General features: G+C 37.8%; 1 protein-coding gene across 7 annotated transcripts; it reads right to left on the bottom strand.

The window, feature by feature from the left end:
* Positions 1-35: 35 nt before the first annotated feature.
* On the bottom strand, positions 36-24,711 carry ANXA7 (annexin A7). 7 transcript variants are annotated; one of them, XM_081566282.1, is made up of 14 exons: positions 24,309-24,711; positions 21,064-21,118; positions 18,866-19,070; positions 18,180-18,281; positions 17,510-17,574; positions 17,042-17,107; positions 13,308-13,410; positions 12,997-13,091; positions 10,415-10,528; positions 10,003-10,173; positions 8,636-8,806; positions 8,480-8,555; positions 6,859-6,971; positions 36-4,188 (listed from the first exon to the last, which is right to left on the bottom strand). In XM_081566282.1, exons 2-14 carry the CDS (start codon positions 21,115-21,117, stop codon positions 4,066-4,068), a joined length of 1,458 nt encoding a protein of 485 aa, XP_081422408.1. In that variant the 5' UTR covers position 21,118; positions 24,309-24,711; the 3' UTR covers positions 36-4,065. The 7 variants fall into 7 exon arrangements, with proteins under 7 accessions (XP_081422408.1, XP_081422397.1, XP_081422376.1 ...); XM_081566271.1 differs by having other exon boundaries at positions 24,313-24,711; XM_081566250.1 differs by having other exon boundaries at positions 18,180-18,314; positions 24,652-24,711.
* Positions 24,712-26,810: the final 2,099 nt, after the last annotated feature.

Genomic DNA, 26,810 nt, shown 5'->3' with positions numbered 1-26,810 from the left:
AATAACCCTCCATAAATAGACAAACCAAAAGGAAATTTATTTGAAGATAAAAACCTTTATTAAACGATTTTGAAAACTGATGACTTAAGTCTTTCTCCGTGAAAAATGCAGCTAAGACAATATTTGCAAAGTAAGCCTCTAACACACTGTTGGGAAGAATGCAAAACCACTCTGCTTCTAGTGCTCAATATTTACACAATAAACAGACTCCAAGTATATGATGTTAAAGGAAAAATTTAATACATTTGAAATTCAGCATTACCTCAGAGTTGGAAAGGCAAAATACGATAGCAAAAACCTGGAAACAACCCAAAGGAAGAGTGGATGAATACACTGATAATATATTCAAAAAATCGCATATTACAAAGCAGTCGAAATGAATGAACTATAGCTATTCACCATGTGGATGAATCTTAGCAGTATACATACTTTAAAATGTTGCACTGTTAGGAGCCACTTGAGGGGGGCTCCTGGCCAAATCAGACAATTTGAACATCAAAATAAACAATAATAATGGATTACAATCCGTTGACTAAGATAGGAATACACAAGGTCACATTGATATAATGAAGAGAAAGGAAAGCTCTTTCTAGCAGTTGAATGCCAATACAATAATGGAGAGGAAATGATTGAAATAGAGAATTACCACTTGGCACCAACTATAGAAGTGGATGATTTAGACAGGAGTCTTCAGTGCTAAGGCTGGTATGTGGAGGTTTGATAAGGAATAGTTTATTGGCATGATTTTGGAATACTAATCAATTACAAAGGGAAAAACAGTGAATTTAAGAAGCCAGCATGATCGTGATCAAGGTTAACATCACCAGTGTTGGGAGGAGTCTACATTTTATGCCTCCTTCTAATGAGACTCACTGAGAAAAGCAAAGCATCATTTTGTGGTATTCCTACAGACAAAGGACCCAGGTTGTAAGCCATCCTGTAATAAAAGCTTGTACCTTTTAATAAAACTGTAAAGGCTACAAAAGACTGGCAACTCTTCCAGATTAAAGGAGTCTGAAAATACACAACTAAATGCAGTATGTATTCCTGTATAGCATGTTGACCCAGAAAGGAAAAGAGACATTGTTGGGATAGTGGGCAAAATTTGAATGGGCTTAATAGATTGGGTGGTAGTGTTGTACCAATATTGATTTACTGATGTGGAAGACTGTTTGCCATTATGTAGAAGAGTGACCCTGTTTAGGGGAAAATACCCACTGGAGTGTTTAGGAGTGATGGGACAGCATGACTACACTTTGCTCTCTCAACCCACCAACAGTTCAGATAAAGACTAATAACAAAAGATATATGCACGCACACACACACTCAGAGTAAGAAATGAACCAATAAAACATTAACTGTATGAGAATCTAGGTAAAGAGGACATGGGAGTTCTTTGTACTGTCCTGGCAACTTTTCTATACGTTTGAAATTATTTCAAAACAAATTATTAAACTATACACACACTCACACATTACTGTCCATGGACAGTCACCAGAGTCTAATTTTAAAAATAAATTGTATTTCTGCTAATAAACATATTAAAATTATAAAAACTGAGAAAAATGCTTTTAGTGTTATAAGTCATAAAGTTCTCAAAATAAAAATATGTAACCATTGAGTAAGACATTTCTCCCTGGATTTTTTCCCAAGTGAAAGTTGCAACTGACTTTGTGGTGAGATAACTATCCTACCTTATACACATCATAGTCTTTTTTGGGACCACAGGGCTTGTGGGATCTTAGTTCCCCAAACAGGGGGTCGAACCTAGACATCCAGCAGCAGCAGCATGGAGTCCTAACCACTGGATTCCCAGGGAATTCTCAATAACCTAGTTTAAAAATGGGCATTTTAATAGATGTTTTTCCAAAGAAGATATGCAAATAGTCAAGAAAATATGGCCAATCAAGAAAATATGGCCAATCAAGAAAATATATTCATTAGTCACTAGGGAAATGCAAATCAAAACTGCAATGAGATGCCACTTTACATCCACTAGGATGGTTATAATCAAAGAGACAATGATAGTGTCGATAAGAATGAAGAGACATTAGAAGCCTCATTCATTGATGCTAGGACTGTAAAATGGTACAGCTGCTTTGGAAAATAGTTTGGCAGATCCTCAAAAAGTGAAACATAAAGATACTACTACCAGCAATTCCACTCCTATTATTATAGCCAAGAGAGTTGAAAATTTGTGTCCATAGAAAAGCTTGTGCATGAATATTCATAGCAGCATTATGATGAACAGGTGAAAACAACCCAAATGTCCATCAATTGATAAATGGACAAGCAAAATGTAGATCCAAATAATGGATTATTGAGACATAAACAGAATGAAGTATTATTGATTCATGTTACAACACAGGTGAACCTTAAAAACAGTACATTAATTAAAAGAAGCCAGACACAAAAGGCCACACATTGTATAATTCCATTCATACATAAAGCCCCCAACAGGGAAATCCATAGAGACAGAAAGTAGATTAGTGATTGCCAGGGGACAGGTAGGAAGAAAGGAAAGAAGGACTGACTGCTAATGTGTGTAAGTTCTCTTTTTGGGTGATGAAAATATTCAAAAATTGATTGTGGTGACTGTTGCACAAGTGTGTAAATATCCTAAAAACCCACTGAATTGTACACTTTAAAAGGATGAATGGTACGATATGAGTTTTATCTCAATCTTTAAAACTTTAAAAACATATTTCTCACAATTTTCTTTCCTTAATAACTTACACCCCTTTTTCTCACCTTTACCAAATGCTATTGCAGTTAGTTACTCTTCCAAAATCTATGTCAGAAATTTATCTTAGCCTGTTATCCTTCTACCGTGTATCTTGCTTTCGCCTCACACTACAGTTGTACATAGGCCTATCTCTCTAAGAGTAAGGTTGTGTCTTATACCACCTTGCATGTATGTCCCTTGGCACTTACCCCCAAAGAAATGTTCATTGAATTGTAATTGATATTTACTATTCTTTCCCTCAATTTTTAGTACAATCATTCACCAGATATATATATTAAATATTTGCTTTGTGCCAGGGAGTTCAACAAAAAGAACAAATAGGGTTATTATTCTCAGAAGAATTTATAATCTAACAATATTCTTGCATCCTAATTTTTGTTTAGATCCCCTACTAGATTACAAACCTCCTTCCTTTGTACTTTCCCTAACTACCTATTGTAATGTTCAACATAATAAGCAGTTGCTCAGTACTGGGAATAAACCCAGTTTTGAAATCACACTGCCATAGCACTAATTGAGTTCCTGAACTAATTCTCCAAAGAACTAATATTCAATCTTCCAGGAAGATGATTTAAGCCTCATTCATTCATTAATTTGGCACCTTTTATGTGTCAAGCTTCATTTTCTTGAATCATGATTAAACTCCAACTAAAATTAAAGTATTTTATAATTTTTTTAAAATCAAAGGCCAATAAAGATCTATAGGCAGTCTTAGTAGACATAAAAGTAGACTATATATTTTAGGCATATAAACATATAATCTCTTTTTAAAAAGCTGCTACAGCCAATACTAAACTATTTTCTATGTGGGAAGTTCAGCGTTTATGAATAGAATACTGATTTATATGAAGTAAGATGGAAATTACTCTTCTAGATCAAAACAGCTGAATTTGTTTTAAAAAGTAATACAGTTTTGACATATTACTAACTATAACTGTCCAATGGAAAGCAAAGGGTTTTTTCTAACATTCAATATTATTTATTCAAATTTATTCAATATTATTACCCAGAATTTGAAACTGTTGTGACTTTTACTCAATTTGGTATCCTATCTAGAATAAGAGCAGTGAGAATTATGCTTTACAAACATTGCATTATTACTTCATCATTGTAATATGGCTTTACTTGATTGTACATAGAGAAAAAAATAACATTGGAATTAAGGCAATAACCACATGTGCAAACCAAGCACAATACCCTGACACAGTCCTTAGTAAAAGCTCTTTTGGTTAGGTGACGGTTGATGTTGCTGCATGCAGGTCAGTCATTACTTTGAAGGATAAACTTTGAATAGCTTCATTCATTTATAAAAATCTCTCCTACTGGCCCACAATGGCCAGAAGAAGCTTTCGGTAATCTCCACTCGTGTCACTTGCAATCACTGTGCCCAGCGTCTTCTGATACATCTGACAGAACATCTGTTTTATCTGCACAAGATCAATCTGCATGCAAGACACGATATTTATGATATTAGAAAAAAGTTGTTAAAGAAAACTGACAATTTATTAAAATTATTCTTTAATAGTGAAAAGATCCTAATTATAACCAAAGCAGAGGGGAAAAAACACCAAAGGACTGGCATTTTATAGCTAGCATTTATACCAGCACTAGCATCACCCTGTGAATGCTGATTCACTGTTCTATAAAGAGATTAGATAAGAGTGATACTAGTTTTATCTACTATTCCAAATATATTAGTCCTTTAAAAACCATTTGATAAGATGGCTGTTATCAAAAACACAGAAAATAACAAGTGTTGGCCAGGATGCAGAGAAGTTGGAACCCCTGTTCACTACTGGTAGGAATGTAAAATGGTGCAGCCATTGGAAAACAGTATAGTAATTACTCAAATAAATAAAAATAGAATTACCATATGACACAACCATTGCACTTCTGAGTATCCACAAAACTGAAAGCAGAGGCTAAATATCTGTACACCCATGTTAAAAGCAGCATTATTCACAACAGTCAAAGGGTGAAAGCAACCCAAGTGTCCATTGATGGATGAATGGATAAACAAAAGGCAGTATATACATTCCCTGGAGAAGGAAATGGCAACCCACTCTAGTATTCTTGCCTGGAAAATCCCATGGACAGAGGAGCCTGGCGGGCTATAGTTCATGGAGTCACAAAGAGTCAGACATGACTGAGCACAATGTATACATACAATGGAATATTATTCAGCCTTAGGAAAGAAGGAAATTCTTACACATGCTACAATGTGGATGAACCCTAAAAATGTTAAAAAGGACAAATACTTTATGATTCCACTTATATAAATTAGCTAGAGTAGTCAAATATTGCAATACATAAGATAGCAAATAGAATGGTGGCTGCTAGGAGTTGGGAAGCAAAAAGAATGGTGAATTATTATTTAATGAATATAGATTTTCAGTTTTGTAAGTTGAAAAAGTTCTGGTGGTGATAGTTGCACAACAATGGGAATGTACTTAATGTCACGGAACTATACACTTAAAAGTGATTAAAATGGTAATTTCATGTTATGTGTATTTTATTATAATTAAAGAAAAAGAGATCCTGCTCAGAAAATTTAAGTCTGAAAACAAAGACACAACAAAGTTTTTCCAAATATTGTATTATAGTTGTCTTTTAAAAAATGATTTACCCTCTTTCATATAATTTTGTAGTATATACTTTCTTTCAAATAAGAAAGTCTACTAAATATACAAAGTCAAAGAAAGGAATACATTTGAGACTATATTTAAGTAAAAAGATAAAGATAAAATTTTTAAGTTATTTTATTATATACTGCATGCTAAATTTTAAGAATTTTTATGTCCAATAGGCTTAATCTGCATAGGTCTTTCATACAGCTTTCTGTTGATTTTTTTTTTTTTTTTGGCCGTGCCTCACGCTTGCAGGATCTCAATTCCCTGATTGCTGAGCCTGGCAGTGAAAGTGATGAACCCTAACCACTAGACCACTGGGGAATTCCCTTATACAGTTTTTTACATCAGCAAAATGAAAACCAAAAGATAAACCTCTTCTGGAATTCCCTGGCAGTCTGTTTCACTAAAGCAAGCCTCTCACAGCATGAAGAAGGTGAACACTATGCTTTATACAACCTGTACTAGCAGGGAAAAAGAGAGCTCTTAACGTCACTCATGGACTGACAAGCAACAGAGGAACTTTTAAGGAATTAACATTCAAAGTGAGACAGAGAAAGACAAATATTGTATGATTTCACTTACATGTGGAATCTGAAAAAACAAATGAACAAATATAACGAAACAGAGTTATAGACACAAAGAACAAACAGGTAACTGCCAGAAGGGAGGGGGTTGGGGAAGGAAAGAAATAGGTGAGTGAGTAAGAGGTACAAACTCCCAGTTGCAAAATAAATGAGTGAAGAGTATGAATGAGTGGGGAAATACAGTCAATAACTATGTAATATCTTTGTATGGTGATGTCATAATTAGACTTTTCATGGGAATCCTTTTAAAATGTATAGATTCACTATGCTTTATAACATAAACCAGCAGAGTACTGCAGGTGAAAACACTTCAAAAACAAACAAACTCATACAAAAAGATAATAAGATTTGTGGTTACTAGAGGTAGTGGATTGAGGGGGGCAGACTGGAGAAAGACAATGAAAAGGTACAAACTTCCAGTTATAGGACAAGTACTAGGGGTGTAATATACAATGTGATAAATATAATTAACACTGCTTTATGTTATAAAGAGTGAATTCTAAAAGTTCTCATCACAAGGAAAAACATTTTCCTTTAATCTCGTATTTTATAAGATGATGGATGTTCATTAAATTTACTGTGATAATCGCTTCATGATGTATGTAAATCAAATCTCTATGTGGCACACTTTAAATTTATACAGTGAGTATGTCAATTACATCTCAATAAACTAGAAGAAAAATTGTGTTTAATATTGCTAAGAAAAAAGAATCAGGGAGGGAGGGTCAGGATGGGGAACACATGTACACCCATGGCTGATTCATGTGAATGTATGGCCAAAACCAGCACAATATTGTAAAGTAATTAGCCTCCAATTAAAATTTTTAAAAAATTAAAAAAAAAAAAAGAATCAACATTCAAAATCAAGTGAAGATCGCACAAAAAGAGAGAGCCTCACCTCACTTCGAGTGACCACAATCCTGACCAGGGTGGAGTCATCTGTGCCGGCGCCTTTCATAGAATAGTAGAGCCTCTCAGCAAAGAAGGCAGGGCGGTTCAGGGCACATTGCACTGAAAATGAGAGAGCCTTCAGAAGTGAAATCCTGACTTGACAAAGATGTCCACACACCAGCTTCATCTATCACTTCCAGCTGCTTTTGATCATTTCCTATGTAATTATCTCAGAAATCTTAGGTGAGTTGTAGAATGCTCTCCCTCTTGATTTTTCTCAGCATCTATCTTTCTTTCCAGCTGCATCAGACAGTCTACCTTCAATTCTACAAGATTCCCTCTGGCCAGTAAATCCCATTTTCTCTCCAGAGATGCAGTCACTTAGATTCTTAACATTTTCCCCCTTAACACGAGAAAATCTGTAGCAACTGTACCCTGGTAATACCTAACTAAACGGACTATGACTAAAATCTGAATTCTAGATGTCAAATGTATCATTTGACTGAAAGAAGGATGTAAGACTCCAATATAAAAGAGAAAACACGGACTCGAGAATGATAATAAGAAATCTGACATGTTTTCTCTTAGGAAAATTAAATTAGCAAAGGCTCAAAGCAATGGCACCCCACTCCAGTACTCTTGCCTGGAAAATCCCATGGATGGAGGAGCCTGGTAGGCTACAGTCCATGGGGTCGCTAAGAGTCGGACACGACTGAGTGACTTCACTTTCACTTTTCACTTTTGTGCATTGGAGAAGGAAATGGCAACCCACTCCAGTGTTCTTGCCTGGAGAATCCCAGGGACGGGGGAGCCTGATGGGCTGCCGTCTATGGGGTCACACAGAGTCGGACATGACTGAAGTGACTTAGCAGCAGCAGCAGCAGCTACCTTTCATAGAGATGGACTAACTGTACATTATTGTGTTAGCTACAATTACAACAGTAGTATTTATAAGATATTCAATTGCTAATACCAATGTGTTACTAATATTCTCTTTAGTCTTATATTCTCCATGAGAACAAAATTTCCATTTCATTAAGCTTCTGGATGTCAGGACACCAAAAACTAGGTTTTTAATTTCAAATGGAAAAGGGTCTCATTTGGCTAAATACTTGAAAGGCGTTTGGGGCTCAAGAGGATGAGATGGTTGGATGGCATCACCGACTCAATGGACATGAGTTTGGGTGGACTCCGGAAGTTGGTGATGGACAGGGAGGCCTGGCGTGCTGCGGTTCATGGGGTCACGAAGAGTTGGACACGACTGAGCAACTGAACTGAACTGAACTGGGGGCTCAAAATGATACTTCGTGTGGTGGCACTCTGTAGTTTCCTTAGCGCTTTCCCATTTACCTTAATGGAAACACTACAATCCATTATATATTTTTGTATAGTCCTCAAGAAGGGCATAGAGAATAACAACCAAATAATTCTAAAACATTCCTATTTGATCGCACCACCAACCATTCATAGGGAACTGCATATAAAAACATAGGATTAGCTTGCCTCTGCCTAATCAGACTCCAGGGAGGCTATATTAAGAATCACCACTTAATGGGAACAACTATTCAAAGCCTCACTCATTTACAAACAAAACGAAGCAAAACACGAAAACATGAGAAGTGTCTTACAGATGGTCTTCAAACCGCTTTCAACATTTCCGGAAAACTCACGGCTGACACTGCTTAACAAATCTCGATTAGCCATCTGTAGACAAAAAAGTATAGGGGTTGAAATATTTTGACACCTTAAAATAGAAGCAAAATCTTCAAAAGAAAAGCTCATACCCTGGAATAGGCCTCCATGGTAGCTTTCAGCTGAGGAAAGCTTCTTGTGGCAAGAACCATGTTAAAGCAAGATTCATCTGTCCCTAGTCTCCCCTCACCAGCCTGGTAGAGACGCTGAGCATCTTCTTGAGCCAGTTGGTGGTTAACATTCTGGTTCTCATCACGATTTCCCTGCAAAAAAAGGAAAGCAGAAGTTAGAAGAAAGTGATACAAGTTCTATTTTTAAAAAAAGGTTTTCCAATCTGGTCACTTTTGAATTTAAAAGGACAATTTACTAAAAATTAATGCATAAAGTTTGTCATGCTTATCTTTCATTTCCAAAGAAACTATACTAGTGTAACTAGTATTTTATTACATTGCCAACTTTGGATTTTATAATGTATGATCATGGTTTGATGAGGTTATATTAAAATGAGAGAGCAGAAGTTAGAAGAAAGTGATACAAGTTCTATTTTTTAAAAAAGGTTTTCCAATCTGGTCACTTTTGAATTTAAAAGGACAATTTACTAAAAATTAATGCATAAAGTTTGTCATGCTTATCTTTCATTTCCAAAGAAACTATACTAGTGTAACTAGTATTTTATTACATTGCCAACTTTGGATTTTATAATGTATGATCATGGTTTGATGAGGTTATATTAAAATGAGAGGTTTTTCAGGGCTTTGAGAGCTAAATTAGAAAGCGTTTCCATAAAAAATTATCACTTCCCTGGTGGCTCAGACGGTAAAGCGTCTGCCTACAATGCGGGAGAACTGGGTTCGATCCCTGGGTCAGGAAGATCCCTTGGAGAAGCAAATGGCAACCCACTCCAGTACTCTTGCCTGGAAGATCCCATGGACAGAGTAGCCTAGTAGGCTACAGTCCATGGGGTTGCAAAGAGTCGGACACAATTGAGCCACTTCACTTTCTTTCTTTTCCATAAAAAATTACACAGACATTTTACTTTTGAAGGTATAGAAAATTTTATTGACGTTCAGTTTAAAATGCTTTCTCTTGATAGACTGAAGAGACAGGGATTCTTAAAGAAATTACTCTTTTGGGTTTGATCCCAATTAACTGGCAGTACAAGGCTAAGTTTAAAAGTACAGATTCATCCTCATTCTAAGACACAGAGCCTCAAGTTGATTTCTGATTTCATACAACCTTCATGTGGTTAATTGCTGATTCCTTACAATAACCAGATTTGCAGAAATAATTTTCAATACAGAAACAAAGAAACCCATATAGAAGATTGCCTGTTGTCCCTCTTAAAGATGTCAAGATTCCAAGGGGGCTAGATATTAAAAGGAATAAAGAATGCCCATTAGCAGCAGGCAGTAAAGAATGTTCCCTCCACCAGCACTCAGACACTTAATTCAATACTCACCTGGCACATGGATACAAGTAAACGTTCAAAATGCCCTGATGTATCTGACCTAATGTCCTTTTCAAGGTCTCGTCCAAATTCTGATTGATAACATCTGACTATTTCTCGGATTTCCTGGTTTGTTCTTGAGCACAAAATTTCAATCAATACACGTTCCTGAGTTCCTGCTCCCTATGTGAAATGAAGGGAGAATGAGAGAGAATTACACACAAAAAGCAAATTGCTGGAAGTTATTAAATCTTAATGCTCCACCAAACATAACTTTGGCCTCCGGACTGAAAATCTCTATATATTCAAATGATATAAAATAATATATTGATTTACCTGCCACTGTAAACTCAGAACTGCCATAATTTATGGGGTTTTACATTTGAAATAGGATAAAATAATCAAAGTAAATGCCATATAGTACCTTCATTGCATTCCGTAAACTCCAGGCATCATAATACGTAGGTGGCATGAACAGGGCAAGGATCAGTTCTTCCATATTTCCACTTAACTCTGATTTAAGATCTTTGATTAAGTCCTGTTATATTACAAACAGAAACTCAGTATATGAGCTTTCCAAATTTTGCTTAAATTTTTTAAGGAAAATACGAAAAAAATGGAATTGAACTACTTTAAGAAAACTTCAATTTCTGTTCAGAATATCCTACACTATGGAGTAAGTATTTAAGCTTATTATGTTCAAGAAGATATATTTTAGTCATTCTATCAATAAATACTTAATAATAAACTTATTGTAGTTCTGCCACTACACCAGGTACAAAATAAGAGGAATAGGAAACAAAGAATAATTCAAATTAACAAAATGATAAACAGGTATTTACTTAGTATAAGAAACTGTTCTTGTTTTGTGAGGAAGCAGAAATCATCATTATTGTGTTCTTACTTGAGAAGAGAAGACAAACATCTAAAAACTAAAATAAAGCAGCCTGTTCTCCAGCACCAGATGAATAAGTAGCACAGAAATAAGTTGAAAGAAGAAAAGTTGAAGTGGGCTAGAGAGCTTCAGAGAAAACTTTAGTGAAGATATTGAAGAGTATGTAAAAATTAGCAAAGAGAAAGGAGAAAGATATTTCAGGTGAGGAGGAGGAACACAAACAAGAACAGAAAAGCTGTTCCTAGCCTTGGCTAAATGCATTAAAATCATCTGCAAAATTTTTCTAAAAAAGAAAATTTATGTCAAGAATGAATACTCAGAGATTCTGCATGTGTTTTTACGTTTGAAAAGAAATTATGATACTCTGCTCAGGTTGAGAATTACTTAGTATGGACGCAAGAATGACCAAAGCTTATTCAATGGGACAATAAGACAACCAATTTTGTTAAGAATAAGGTTTTCAGACATTAAGTTGTAACTATATTCTTGGGTTATTACCTTGAATACCAAGCTAAAGAACATGGATTTGATTCTGCATGCTGGGAGGAGTCACTGAAAATTTTTATATAAGAAAACAACAGGCAGTATGGATTATAATGACCAAAGATATACATGAAATTTAGCCTACTGGAATATTTAGATAAGGAGTAATAAAGGTTTGGGTTTGAGTGGTGACAATGGAAGTGGAAAGAAAAAAAGGAGAGAGAAGACACATTTCTAAAGAGCCTTTTTACAGATTAGATCAACAAGACAAGCAATAACCAATTGCTAGGACAAAGCAATGCCTGGCATACAAAGGCACTGAAACAATATTCACTGGCTGATTGAGAAAGAAGAATGTGGGATCAAAGACTTCACAGCTGGCTAGAGGAACAGTGTTTTTTATTAATAAGAAGTCCAGAGAAAAAGTAGCAGTGGGTAAGGAAAATAGTCTGGGAATTTAGTTTTAATTCAAAAGTGATACATGAGAAAATTTAGGACAACAAAGCACAGACTACATGTGAACTAAAGAAATTCATAATACAAAAAATATTTTTGTGAGAAAAATGAGTCTGATGTTGCACCCTAAGGGAACCTAGAGCTTATGTTGCTTAAGCAGCCATAAGACTAAGGAAGTGGACTCTGGGTTGGGCAGAGAGGGAAAGGCAGAGTAGAAAAGATGAATCAGGTCAGTGGATCTCTACTCCCACTCTGAGAAAAGTTAACTGGATCCAGAGAATGTTGGAAAATTTTTAGGATTCCTATCTGAATGACACACCAATGCTACCCTGTCTTGCCCTTTATATTTAAGAAGTCATGGCACCTTTCAGCCATAGAGTCTTGCTGGATTTAGTCACTGATCATCCACTCAACAAATATTTATGTGGCTATCTGCTTATTGTTCCTATACTTGGTATTATAAACACAAAGATGAATATGACATGGTTTGCCTGAGGGCAGCTCACAGTTCTTAGGGAATGGGCACTGAGATTAGTTACAGCAGAGGTTTTACAAAGTGCTATGAGAGCACAGTGGAAGAAGCAGCCAAATTATACCCAGAGCAATGAGAGAAACTTCACAAAGCAGCTTAAACAAGCCAAATCCTGGAGAACTTGTTTGCCATGCGGCAAAAGAGGAAAAGGTATTCCAGGATAAGAAAACAACATATATCAACCACAGAAGTATGTGTGCAGGGAATGGCAAGAGGTTGTATAAAATTGTAAAACAGGATATGTTTAGAAGGAGGGAGGGAAGTGAAAGATGATGCCAAGGGCCAAGAATAAGCAAGGGACACGTAAGAAGTCCTTGAATCCCACTTTAAGGAGAAGATTGAGAACCAAGCTACTGATCATGATTATGGTCATAATCTACTTTCTACTGAACATGTGTCACCTACCAGACATAGTAAATGGGTATGATTATGAGATCAAGGACTACTCTAGAATTGCAAAGGCTTTTAAGAGAAATAAATATTGAATACACCTCTTCTGGGGTCTCTGAAGTCTAGCTATCTCTACTTTATACTTATCAGTACTAATAAAAATATAGTATTCAACCTGACAGAATTCAGGGCCTACAGGCCACTGTTCTTGCTGACTCCTAAAAAGAAAATGAAACAAAACAAAACATACCTTGCCATACATGGTCTTAAAAGCTGCTTTAATTTTTTGCCTTTGGTCATTGGAACGATTGGCCACAACATCTATAATTGCCTGCTCATCTGTACCTGAAAGAACCACACATGTCTAAATAAGGATGAGGTCTGTGTGGGGTGTTTGCTGAGGACATTTTTTAGATTACAAGGTGCCTGGTGCTAGATTAAATTGAGGCGTGTGCACACAGGCTCACATATAAACTTGGTTTTATGATATAAACCTTATTTTTACTTTATATCCAATCACTTGAAATTACTATAAATAAGACAAAAATACGTTTTCCTTACCAAAACCCTTCATCGCTTTACGAAGAACTTCAGCATCTCTCATGGCATCGAAATTGGCAGCGGGTCGGATTGTTCCTTGAGTTCCCTGAGTCATCGCAGCAGGCTGAGAATAAGAGGCATAAAATCCAGGTCAGTTATTGTGGTAATCTAATAGTTTCACAATATATACATATACCAAATCAACATGTTGCATACCTAAAACTAACACAATGTTCTATTTCAACTGAGTTTCAATAAAACTGGGAGAAAAACAGTATGAAAAAATGTTCAACATCTTAATTAAAGAAACACTAGCTTAAAAAAAATCCCTCCCAACTCAGGTTTCTCTGCTAATAAGACAACTTCAGACTTCTCCAATCATCACTCTTAGGCAAGAAAGCCAGTGCTGAGCTTTCAGGACAAGAATATTTATTTCTGTGGTGGAACAGATAGAGACTATCCTCCTGCCAAAAGATAGCAAGACACCATACTTTCAGGAAACAAGACAGTCAAGCTTGTGAAGTTAGTCACTATCTTTCTATGCCTTGGTTTCCTTCAAGGGAGAATAGGGGAAAAAAGAGATTGATCCCTGAGTAGTGTGAGATGAGTGACAGTGTTTTATTTAAAGAATATAATAATGGCTTTAGGGAGGCAGAGTTGGAGTTGTCCAATGAGATTTCAAACAAGCAATGTAATTTTGGTAATCTCTCTTCATTTTCGGTATAGGCTCTGATTATTAGACATACAATAAAACATCTTACAATAAGAAACGCACAAAAATGATGACTAGAGACTCTTGGAATTATTCATCAACTTTTTTAAGGATCAACCAAAAAGCAAAACAATGAATACATTTTTTAAACACAAATCTATGAAGAAATTTAAAAATCACCAATGACAAAGACCACAGTAATAAGTGTTTCTGGCAAGAATCACCAACTTGATGCTAAAATTAGTGGGTAAAAGTATAATTTGTATACTTTGTAACATTACAGCAGAAAACCTAGCAGACATCATCTGAAACAAATGATCAACACCAATTATCACCACTAAGAGGGTAAATCAACAATAAGTGCCTCCTGATAAGATGCACTAGGGGCACAACATCACTTCTGTGGTACTCCTGTTAGAAAGGCATAACCTAGATTTAATCAGGGGGACTTATCAGACAAACCCAAATAAAGGAATATTTTACAAAATAACTGGTAGCACTCTTCCAACGTGTCAAGGTGATGAACAACAAGGGCTGAAGAACTATTTCATATTAAAGGAAACTTAAGAGACATGACAACAAATGCAGTGTTTCATCCTGGATATGATCCTGAGCCGAAAGGACATTACTGGGACAGTTGATGAAATCTGAATAAAGTCTAAAGGTGGAGCAATAGTATCATTAAAACATTAATTCTTGATCACTGTTTTTATGTAAGAAGTTAATATTGGGGAATCTGAGTAGAGGGTATATATATATATAGGAATTGGCTCAGTCAGTAAAGAATCTGCCTGCAATGCAGGAGACCTAGGTTTGATCCCTGGGTCAGGAAGATCCCCTGGAGGAGGAAATGGCAACCCAGTCCGATGTTCTTGCCTGGAAAAATCCCATGGACAGAGGAGCCTGGCAGGCTACACACAATTCGTGGGGTCACAAAGAGTTAGACACACTTAGTAACTAAACCATATATAATTTTTACAACTTTTTAATGTCTGAAATTATTACAAAATTAAGTTCAAAAATTCTAAATACAAAGTTATGAAACAATTTATTAGTTTTCTTAAAAGACTCAAATTAGGACTTAAGAAAGATGAGATGAGACAAGATGACATCCCATCACATTTTAAAAAATTAATTTTAATAACATTTTATTTAACCAAGTATTTCTAAAGTATCATTTAAAGATGAAATCAACATCATTTCAAAATATAAAATTATTCAGCTGCTATTTAGGCAACTGAAACTGTATTTCAAGTTATACCCATTGAATACAGCAATATGCTAGTACCTGTGGGGACAAAGTGTTTGGGGAGAAGCAGACCAGACCATCTTTCAGCACTTTTACAGTCTGTAATTCCTCCCACTCATCTATACATTTTTTTCTACCAATAAGCCTAACAATCATCTGTCACTAGTTTCTAAGCCAGCAATGTAAGTAAAGAACTAACAAGAAATATTTGTATTGTGGTTTTAAGGAAAAACTAAAAATATTCTACTTGTAGCATATATTCAAGTAGAAAATTTTTTTCAACATATTGCCTTTACATGAGGCTTAATGTATCAAATGTATTCCTTTGATATAACCATTGTGACTAAAATCGTAAACAGGGCAAAAGGTTCTGTTTAAAATACACTGAACTAGGTAATAAGAGAAACTAACTCCCACCAGGTACTGTTTGATGACTCGCATTTTGTCATCTTGTTTCTAAAAACAAAAACCTATTCCATTTTTCATCTGGAGGGGAAAATGGCTTTGTTTTATTCTTTGTTCAAAGTCTAAGTTTGAAGTGACTCTTCATCAAGAATACTATCATCCTGCAGGCATTATTTTGAACTCAAAAGAAATCAGGGTCCATGTTCTTGAGGTCAAATCTCTAACTACAGAGGATTTCCCAGCACAGCAAAGCCCATACTATCTGCCACCAAGAGCTCCACCCTTTGACACCCATTTGATTCCAACCTTCCTGATGAAAAACTGCCACAGAATTAGAATTGGATCAATCAAGAGAGGTCACTTGCCTGAACTACTCAACCAAGACACACACAGCAACCAACCTCCACCAGGGGATTTTCAGTGACAGGGAGCTCACAAGGTAGTCTATTCCATCTCCATCTAAAAGCTCTTCCAATATCTACTGCTCTGTTAACTCCCTGGTTTTAGTTTAAGGTGGTAATTGTTACACAAGATAAGCTGCAGGTGTATGTGTATTTTACTTTAAGTGTTTTTATGTTTAAAAATCTTTTATATTCAGTCATAAAATGATGTCTTTAAAAGTTTATGCATGCTTAAACTAAAATAAAAATTCTCATAAAAAATGATTAGAATAGCTACAGATTTTATAATATGATTAACAATCAACTTTCAACAATTTTTTTAAAAAAGAAGTGAAAGCAATTTACTATGGGCTTTCGAGGAATATCATTTACTCTATCAGTAAACCAACATATTTTAACAAAAAGACTGCTGTTCTGGGAAGCAGAAGAGCTAGGATCTAGTCTCAGCTTTGTCATTCACTAGCTGTGTGGCCCTGGACAAGTTCCTTAATCTCTCTGGAGCTCAAATACCTCAAATCAGGAAAGTAAGCCAGAAAATGGCTAAATTGTTTCTCTTCCAATACTGTAATCCCTTTCCCAACCCAGCCAAAGAAAAAGCTTAAAAACGCTTTTATGAATAGACAGTATGAAATGAGAAAATCAAGATAAAGTAAACATAAAACTGCTTATGTTCCTAGTAACCTGCATAAGGTGTAAAAGAATTAAGTCAATTAAATAATAAAACAATATTAAAATAAGGAGCTACACTGAAATAGGGCAAAGATTTGATATATGGGAGACCCTCTGAGACTACTGAAAAATCAATTTAACAGACATTAATCACTACCATGCTTAAAGGGCCTGCCAAGCACTACAGGGACATAAAGATAAAATAGCTATCATGAGCCCTGGAGGAAGTGGTGAGAGACAAATACACGAGAAATTAGAAACAAATGAAGGCACGTTTAGGGGATTGAGTGATTAGTGAACATTAGAAAACCTTACTCACTTCACTGCTATAATCCAAAGAAACAGGAGAGAAAACAGGATAGGAAGGAAAGGATTCTGTATTGATCTGAAAGAAGAGTGGAAAGTTATAAAGGCAAAAATGGAAAATACAACCATACTTCATAAAACACGGCTAGACATATCAATCACCCAGCCACCTGAGTTCATAGTTGTACTGCCAGCAAGGGAGGAGGAAAAAGAACTAAAACCAATGCCGAGAATCCAAGTGAATCTCTGTGAAAAAAAGAGTATGGACGTCATCACCTGGGAGAAGGGACCTATGTTTGTCTTATCAAAGTCATCAGGACACTGGTGGACCAAAGATCATGGAGTCTATCAGAAGCAAAGGTTAAAGTCTTAAGTGTCTCTTATAGATCATCTTCTCTGTTTCATGGAAATCTCTAAGATCAATAAAGGAGTAGTGCCCTTCTTTAGCAGACTTAATTTAAAAGATAGGAACAAAAAATACCTGACTAGGGTAAGGAGATTGTCCTCCAGGATACTGAGAAGGCATCGCTCCCCCAGGAAAACCACCTATATATTAAGAAAAAATACAGCAAATAGGTATTAACTGATTTAATTTTTCAAAACAGCACTGATTTATTATGAATATGGAAACATATGAGAACATTCACACTATGTTATTCACTAGGATAAATTTTAAGTATCATGATATACTGAATCAAAAACCAACTTGGGTCACAAGGACCTTTAAAAATATTTCATGTTGTAATTTCTTTAAAATAATTTAACATAATTTCTTTAAAAATAATACTTTAAAAAGAAGAACAAAATAGTTGAACCAGATTATATTCTGATTCTGTCTGGAAAGGATGGCAGCACATGGTTCTGGCCTCAATCCCTTTGTGTTACACAAATGACAGAGAAATTCATGAAGGTTTTGTTTTTTTGGCTTCAGGACAGATAATTTTTTTTAATTGAAAAAAACAAGTCCTTATTTCTATCTTATGATTAAATTTATCAGATTAATACATTTCATGAAACCAGATAGTACCTAAGAAGTATTTAGTATAAACATTTACTAAAGATGATCCCAAACACAAACTAAGTTCTTTCAATGGCAACTGAAAAATTCAAAATATCAATCCATCGTGCTTCGCTGGACAATTGATACCTACCAGGTAGCGGGACCTGTGCTGGGCCACCCCCATAAGACTGTGTAGGTGGCTGTGGATAGCCAGAAAAGCCTGCTCCACCTGGTGGGGCTCCAAACCCTTGGCCTGGAAGAAGAACAAGAGAGAAAAATAAACAAACTATAGTGACAGGTCTCATGATTGAAGTGAAAACTTTATAAATAATAAAAGAAATATTCTCTAATGCTATAGTAGCCGTCCCTTTGGTCTAAATTCAACTTCTCAACAACTCCTTCCCCATTAAAAAATACATTTAAAAAAAATGTTACTTCATTCATTTGCCCTAATGACTTACAATATAAAAGTGCTAAGTTTTTTCATTTTTTTTTACATCTTGTGGACAGCTGTCCTAAGGTCACAATCATGCTAAAATCAAATACCTCAATCAGTTCTTAAGATTACAAATTATCAAGTGAACCATTAGTCCTTTATGACCATGAGATTTATTCTAATTCCTTCACAACAGAATTTTGGAGATTGCTCCTGAGAATGCTCCAGCTTTCATGCCTCCTCAGAATCTTTATCCCTCTATCTTGCCAGCTAAATCCTTACTATCTAAGGTAGAAAGCAGGCTAAGAGCAACTCCGATTTCATACAAAACAAGCAGGGACAAAAAGGATTAAAGAGAGAAGAAAAAAAGTGTTATACTACTTCCACAACCCACAACTCACCTCCAGGATAGGATGGAGCTCCGCCTGGCTGTGGGGCGCCGGGATAGCCTCCAGGGGCTGGATAACCACCAGGGGCAGGGTAGCCTCCAGCTCCTGGGTAGCCACTACTTGGTGCTGGTGGGTAGGCACCTCCTCCCATTGGAGGAAAACCACTAGGATAAGGATACTGACCAGGAGGGGGGAAAGATGACTCCTGACCCGTAGGCTGAAAAACCAGAAAAGTTTTCAAATGAATGTGATCACTGAGAAACAGAAGAAAGCTAGCTAAGAAAACAGAGATAACTGTTAAGGTCTAGCTTATTCTTTTACATATTAAAAAGCCCATTAGAAGTCCTGGTATCTCATATTAGTTTATCAGTATAGTAGTTTGTCAGGATACCCATCAGAATTCAGTTTTACGTAAATCTACCTGTGTTAGGCAAGACGAGTCTGTTTCTCTATTTGGGAGTGTCTCTTTTCAAACCTCAAGGCTTCATGAACAACTAGCAAGGCTCAATATAGTTCCTTCATTTTCCTAGCACCTGGAAATATGGGAAAGATCTGCCTCTCTACCCTAAAGAGAAGAATTCATGGCTTTCTTGTAATACATCTGGACCTGTGTATAATAGAAAGAATAAAAAAGTGACCTGGGCACAAACTGGGTGTGATAATTTGGACCTCAATTCAGATCACACAATGTCTAAGTCTGAAGAGATTGTTGTTGTTTAGTCACTAAGTTGTGTCCAACTCTTTGAGACCCCATGGACTATAGTTGCCAGGCTCCTCTGTCCATGGGATTTCCCAGGTAAAAATACTGGAGTCAGTTGCCATTTCCTTCTCCAGGGGATCTTCCTGACCCAGGGATTGAACCCACTTCTCCTGCTTGGTAGGTGGATTCTTTACCACTGAGCCACCTGGGAAGCCCAAAGAGACCATTACATGTTCACTAAACTTTTTCCCAGGCCACATTGACTACATTTCCCAGGACCCCCTTACAGTTAAATAGGACCATATTACTGAATACTGGTAAATGAACGTGGACAGAAGTAATGTACACCACTTCCAGCCTGGTCCCCATGACTTCCTGCCCAATCCTCTAAGATCTCTCTTCCTCTCTCATTTCTTTCATCTGCCAGCTGGAAGCAAAGAATCCAGTGGAGGACTCCAAAGCACTAGAGGATGGTAGAGTCAATATAATAAGGCAATAGAGGATAGAAGGAGTCTGAAAACCCACAAGAGGAAATGGAACAAAGTCTCTTAGCTCCCTACCACACACTTCCCCCATCATCCCCACCACTGACTTCCAGGAGGCTGGAGTAAGCAAGAAATAGGTTTTTATTGTGTTGAGCCATTGGGATGTTAAGATTGTCTGTTTTAGCAATTAGCCTATACTGACAGAAATGGTTGCCAGAGTCCAGTTTAGTACACAGGGACCTGGGAACACAGTTGTAAATTTCATTTCTCTTATGACAAATTCAGGAGAACTATACATTCACTTTACACACAGGTACACACATTGTCACTAATCCATATAGGCCCCTCTTTCTATTTACCTGGAGTTACAAAAAAGCCCTACATACTTATGAGCATAAAACTGAAATACACTAACCTCAGCTATGAGGTTAGTCCTCAGAACAGTATAGATAAACAACAAAGTAGAACTTGGTAGCACATTTATAACATGTACTCAGAATAATAAAATTCTTAGAACTACAAATCCAGGGCCCTCTAATCCACCGCAATTTGTATGCTCTGAGTCAAGCCCTTCTTAATTATTTTAAACATCCAACACAAAGGTTAAAAACCAGTGATTCATAGGATGGATTTAGTTTACATACACGGTGTATTGAATTATACAGTATTTAACATTTAAAAATATGCATTCCCCAATTTTTTTAAAAAAATGGGCAGTTTCATATAAAATCCAGATTGTTGGCTTTACTTAAAGAAATGGAATATCCAGCAACATTGAATCAACTTTCCTGGATGGCCACATCAGGCTGAAGTGGACTAACAGGTGCCTTTCCATAGGTGACGCAAGTCCCTGTAGTTCCTCCACAACCCTGCCTTCACTCACGTACTCTACTCAGTACTTTTGAGTTTGAATTTATGACCCCTGCTCTAGCATATTTGTAAGATCTGTCATGGGCTGGCTAGTCCTATACAACACCTGTTCCAAGGACATGAGATATTTTAGTATCATAAGTGGCAATACTTACGGGATATCCAGGGAAAGGTGGGTAGCCTGTGGGGGGATAGCCTGGGTATGACATTCTGTAACAACAATAAGAAATGTCCTCTGTAATTTCCTATAAGGAATAAGGCCTTTGAAGATAAACATTGTCACAATTTATTTTTTTTTCAGTTTATAATTTTATTAATTAATATTTTACTCGAGTTGTATATGCAATTTAAACAGAGAAACATTAGTACAATTGTAAATTATGTTTTTTGAGAGGTTGGGATCATACTTTTGATTTACAGAAGATTAGAGCTGGTAATATGGAATGGATTTGCCACAAATGAAATTTGTTACATTGTCACAATTTAAATCAAATCACATCTTCTGAAAGAAAGAGTCTAGCAGGCAGGCTGATTCAGTAGTTCTGAGAGGGGGCCCGAGATTCTGTATTTCTAACTACGCTTCCAGGTGATGCTATTGCTGCTGGTCTGTGAACAATATTTTGGTATCAGAATATTTAGGCATTTCTGAATCTACCATTTAATTTGTCAAGTTTATCAAATGTGTTTTGGCTCTTCTCCCCAGTACAGCTATAAATGATTTGTATTTCTCTTTTATCAAGACCCCAAACAATGACATATACACACTAATATATATAAAATAGATAACAAATAAAGACCTACTGTTTAGCACAGGAAACTCTACTCAGTACTCTGTAATGGGTTATATGGGAAAAGAATCTAGAGTGAGTATATGTATAAGTGATTCACTTTGCTATACACCTAAAATAACACTGATATACACAACACTGTAAATCTATACTCCAATAAAAATTTAAAAAGATCCCAAACAAATCCAGTTCAACATTTACGAAAACCCATAATGTAATAAGCACTGTTCTAGGTGCTGATAAAGAGATGAGAGGGACAGGGGGAAGTACCCTGCCTTTTGAATATATAGTATAGAAAAATTAGAAAATAAATTTATTATTGTGTCCCTTATGACATAAGCCCAGTACAGAAGCTAAAAACTTGCTAAATTGAGAATGAGTGGGCATATATCTAGTGGAAGTTAAAAATTACTAAGAAAGATAATAAGAATACTGATTCAGACAGTTCTAAAGCAGTCATTTGGGATCCAAAGACCTGGATGCAAAGGATGTTAAATCATTCTTTTTTCTTCTTCTCCAAGCCCAGTTGATAAAAGGAGTAAAGGAGAAGCAACACCATCTAAGAACAGTCAGATGGACCAAGGGTAAAAGAGGTCAGGTTCCAAAGAAAAAGTCTGAAAATAATTTATGGGAGAATTAATAATAATTTTAAAGACAACAAGTGTTATAGCACCAAAGACTACAGAAACAATTTACATTTCTAAATCTCAGGAATTGTTCCAGTGACAAAGTCCTATTTCTACAGTCTAAAACTACTACATTAAGTCTCACCTTTAAGGGTTCTAGAGGAATTATGCCAACAAGAGTTTCAGAACAGAATGAAAATAAATACTATCTGCATATGAGAAAACAAAGCAACTTTAAGAAAGTGAATCTGGGTACATTTCAAAGAATAATAATATCAAAGAGTAGAATGCAGTTCCATTTCCAGGATGTACTTTATAAAAATACTTACAAAAATGCAAAATTATTATACATACAAAGCTATTTATTACAGCACTATTTGTAACAAAGAAGGGTTAGGGAATTCCCTGGCAGTCCAGTGGTTAAAATTCAGCACTTTCACTGTTATGGCCTAGTCGGGCAACTAAGATTCCACAGGCCATGTAGTGTGGCCAAAATAAAACATTAAAAACCAACCTAAAAGACCATTAATAAGGGACAGCTAAAACAGATTATGGATAGCCATACAATAAAATGTTAGGCAACTATTAAAAATGAGCAGCTCTGTTATATGTATGGCTGAGTCCCTTTGCTGTCTACCTGAAACTATCACATTGTTAACTGGCTATACTCCAATACAAAAGAAACAGTTTAATAAAAAAACATGAGCAGCTCTTTTATTCATATATGAAACCATCTCTAAGTCACATTAAGTGGGAAAAAAGCAAGATGAAAAACTACATAGATAATTTGCAACCAAATGTGTAAAACATACAGTTATTTGTATATAGAGAATGTCCCTGAAAGTAGACTCAACAAAGTAGGAAACAGTATTTGCCTCTGGAGAGAAGAACTGGAGCATAACAAGACTTTTCAATGTAGCTATAGACCTTTTGGAATTATGCATGTATCATCTATTTCAGATTTTAAAAGCTTTCGTACAAAGCTTAAACAAACCCAAGGGTGACTCAACAAACTACTCAACTTTGCCCAAAGAATAATTAAGACTATAGTAGTGAACCACAACTTTTACTTCCTCTTCAACATTCTTAGTCAGCAACTACTTTTAAAAAGACTAGAAAAGCATTCCTGGTTCTCCAAACCATCTCCACCCAGTGAGTCAACTATAAAAGGGTTGGGTCTCACTAGGCAAGTCTGAGATGGCATGAAGCCCAGGAACACAGGAGGCAGCTATTCCAAATTTATGAAATAAATGAAACAAAACAGGAAGGGTGAATGAAGATGGCCAACAGTAGATACTACAATTTTCCAAAATCTGCTTCTTGATTGGGAAGGACCATTTAAATCTGTCAGCAAGGGCTCTTCGATAAAGAATTGGAGGCAGGACTACAGGCTCTGGCATGGACAGGGTAGGCAGACACCACCAGTGAGGACTGAAAGGCTTCGGTTTGCAGTAGTTGAAATTCCCTCTTCTACCTCCTTATCTAGTACTTGAAACCCCTCCCCTGACTGGTAGGTAACTCCTTATACTCATTATCTAATTAGGACAGGTTACTTTATCAGATCATTTCCCCACCAACTGGCAGAAATTAAGGGAGTTTAGAGGCAGTTGGACGACCTCCTTTCATTTCTGTCACTTTATGGTGGACATCAGCCATCTCCTTCTGTTGAAGAGTTCACCCAGGTTAGGCTCATATTCGCACAGGTTTGCTGCCGTTTAGAGACTAGGAATCAAATCTGGAATGCTACTTCCTAGAATAGTTTCCAAGAATTATAAACCTGGGCCGGTGTACAATTAATTTTAGGCTTCCGCATTTGTCCTAGGGCTCACTAAGCAAAGTACAAATTTCCCAAGTTTCCCTAAATTTGCTGTGTCACCAAGAAGTCTAGTCGGACTTAGCTGCTCGCTGGTTTTCCTACTCAGCTCTCCTAAAGGGCCACTTCAGCAGGGCCATCCTCTGGCCTCAGTCCCTCCACCTGTGGTCCACCTGCCTGCGCCGGAGGCCTCACTGCTCCCTAGGATCCTCGGACAGACGAGGGGCAGACAACCGGCGAACGGGACTTCCGTGGTCTGGCCGCCTCGCCGACCCCGCCCGAATGCACCCCCGGCCGAACGTCGCCACCAGGCAGCCCGGGTCCCAAGATACGCGCAGCGAGTCGCCGGCCACCCCTGGGGCCTATAGGCCCCTCCAGCCTTCCCCCGGTCGCCCCCGCCGGTCCGAGGCCGCACGCGGGGCCCCGCCCACTCCCGGGTGACCGGCCACAGAGCTGGGCGGGGCGAGGTAACCGAGGGGCTGAGGGGGTGCAAGGGTAGGGGGCGCCGTTCCTCACCTGACCCTGCGGAGCAGCGTCACGGCCCAACCTGGTCCGGGGCAAGATGGAGCCGGGGGCGGGTCCGGGAAGGGCGGGGCGCCCCCGGCCGCCGCAGGAGCCCGTTAGGGCCGCAGCCGCGGCCGGGAACGCCTCTGGGGCAGGACAGGGCGGTGCCGGCGGGGCACGTCCGGGCGACCTCTGGGACCCCGGCTCGGGCTTTCCCTTCGACCCCGCGTCGCCGCTCCACCTCCGAGGAGGAGGTCCCTTCGGGTGCACCAGCCAGTTTTATCACAGTTCCTTCTGGGCTCTCTCAAGCCATATGGGAAACTGAGGCGGTTCTGAGGCATCCTGGAGCCCCTTCAGTGGAGGGCGGCCGAAGCCTCGAGGCTGGAGACCACCGGCAGCCTCTCTGCCTGATGTGCAGTCCTCTCTGATACCTTCTAAGGACAAGAACGGTGTCTTTTAATAGTGCCTTGTGAAATGAATATTCATGGGGATCCTAGAGAGTGGGAACACGAGATTCATTAATCAAAACCACTCCAGAAGGGAGTTGTTAGGTGATTCTAAGCTCCCCTCACACCAGAGTCCTATCGAATTACACACACACTAGCTAAGAGTCAGACACGACTGAGCAACTTCACTTTCACTTTTCACTTTCATGCATTGGAGAAGGAAATGGCAACCCACTCCAGTGTTCTTGCCTGGAGAATCCCAGGGACGGTCGAGTCTGGTGGGCTGCCGTCTATGGGGTCGCACAGAGTCGGACCCGACTGAAGCAACTTAGCAGCAGCAGCATTAAACATTTGAGGCCATTTCAAGGGCCCAGAGCAGTATTTTAAACTCATTTAGAAAGTTTATATTCCAAAGCAACAAAAAGACAGCTAGCTACCTTTTACAGTGGTTCTCCAACTGTGGTCCCCAGACTGGCAGCCGCCACATTTCCTGGAAACGTATTAGAACCACAAATTATTGGGTTCCACTTTGACCTTTTGAATTAGAGTTTAATTCACCTCGAGAGTTTAGAGGTGAAGCCTGGCAGTTTGTTTTCACAAGCCCTCAGGGTGGTTCTATGCACACTAAACTTCAAGAACTATCCAAGGCTTCCTCATGGGGGTGGGATAAGGTGGATTAAATTTTTAAGTGGGAAGAGCAAAATATGCATTCCATAACAGGATGTCCTTACTCCTCTTTGCTCTATATTACTATTAATACCTTGCTGATCTCATCCCTGCCCTTCCCTCTGCCCTATCACCTTGAGAGGTTCTTTTCCAAGCCCATTTCCAGCCCACTTGCCTGAGCTATAGGCCCAAATATCCACTAGCCTATTCAGGCAGTACCGCTGGATTTTCCACTTCATCCTTTCAGTTCATCCTTCTTTCCTGACAACAAGGCCTTCTAGGATCAGAGGTCCTTTCTTAATACTGCCTCTCCCTAGAAAGCAGTGCATGCCTTCCAACAATTTAAGATCACACATCTTCCTGCCTCAAGCAGCTTTTCCTGACCTTTTCCTTTTCCTTACCTTCCCTTGGGTAGACTCCCTTTGTGCACCCAACTAAACCTTTTGTAGATATCTGCTATGGCACAATTAACAGTAGTCATAGCATACATTTACCTTACCTGTATTTAACCACATAAACTTAGCGAAAAAAAATAAAACACCTCTGAAGGTCATCAATTGCTCCAGAGTTCAGGTGAAACAGGAGCCATTTTACTTCTCCTAATGTGAATATTCTTAAAAACACACAGCTTTTGTACAGACAGAACAGTAATTTCGTCCCCAGTAGGACATTTGGCGAAGTTGGGAGATGTTTTTGGTTGTCACAACCAGGAGAAGGGTTTTACTAGAATCAGTGGGGGAGACACCAAGGATGTTACATTCTACAATGCACTGGGCACCCTCCTACAACAAAGAATTATTCAGCCTGACATGTCAATAATGTTGAGGTTAAGGAACTCTTTGAGTCAGACTTATCTTCCTAAATAATGCATTTGATCATATAATTTCCTTGATTAAACTCTACTAGCTTCCCACTGACAGAATAAAATCCAAACTCAAATAGCCATGGTCTATTCAGTTCAGTTCAGTCGCTCAGTCGTGTCCGACTCTTTGCGACCCCATGAACCGCAGCACGCCAGGCCTCTCTGTCCATCACCAACTCCCAGAGTCTACCCAAACC

This window comes from Giraffa tippelskirchi, chromosome 2 (genome assembly GCF_054371585.1).
Source record: "Giraffa tippelskirchi isolate mGirTip1 chromosome 2, T2T-mGirTip1v1.2.pri, whole genome shotgun sequence".
In the NCBI taxonomy this organism is placed as follows: domain Eukaryota; kingdom Metazoa; phylum Chordata; class Mammalia; order Artiodactyla; family Giraffidae; genus Giraffa; species Giraffa tippelskirchi.
Note: the sequence above shows the minus strand (reverse complement) of the source record. Positions and strands in the feature narration are given on the sequence as shown.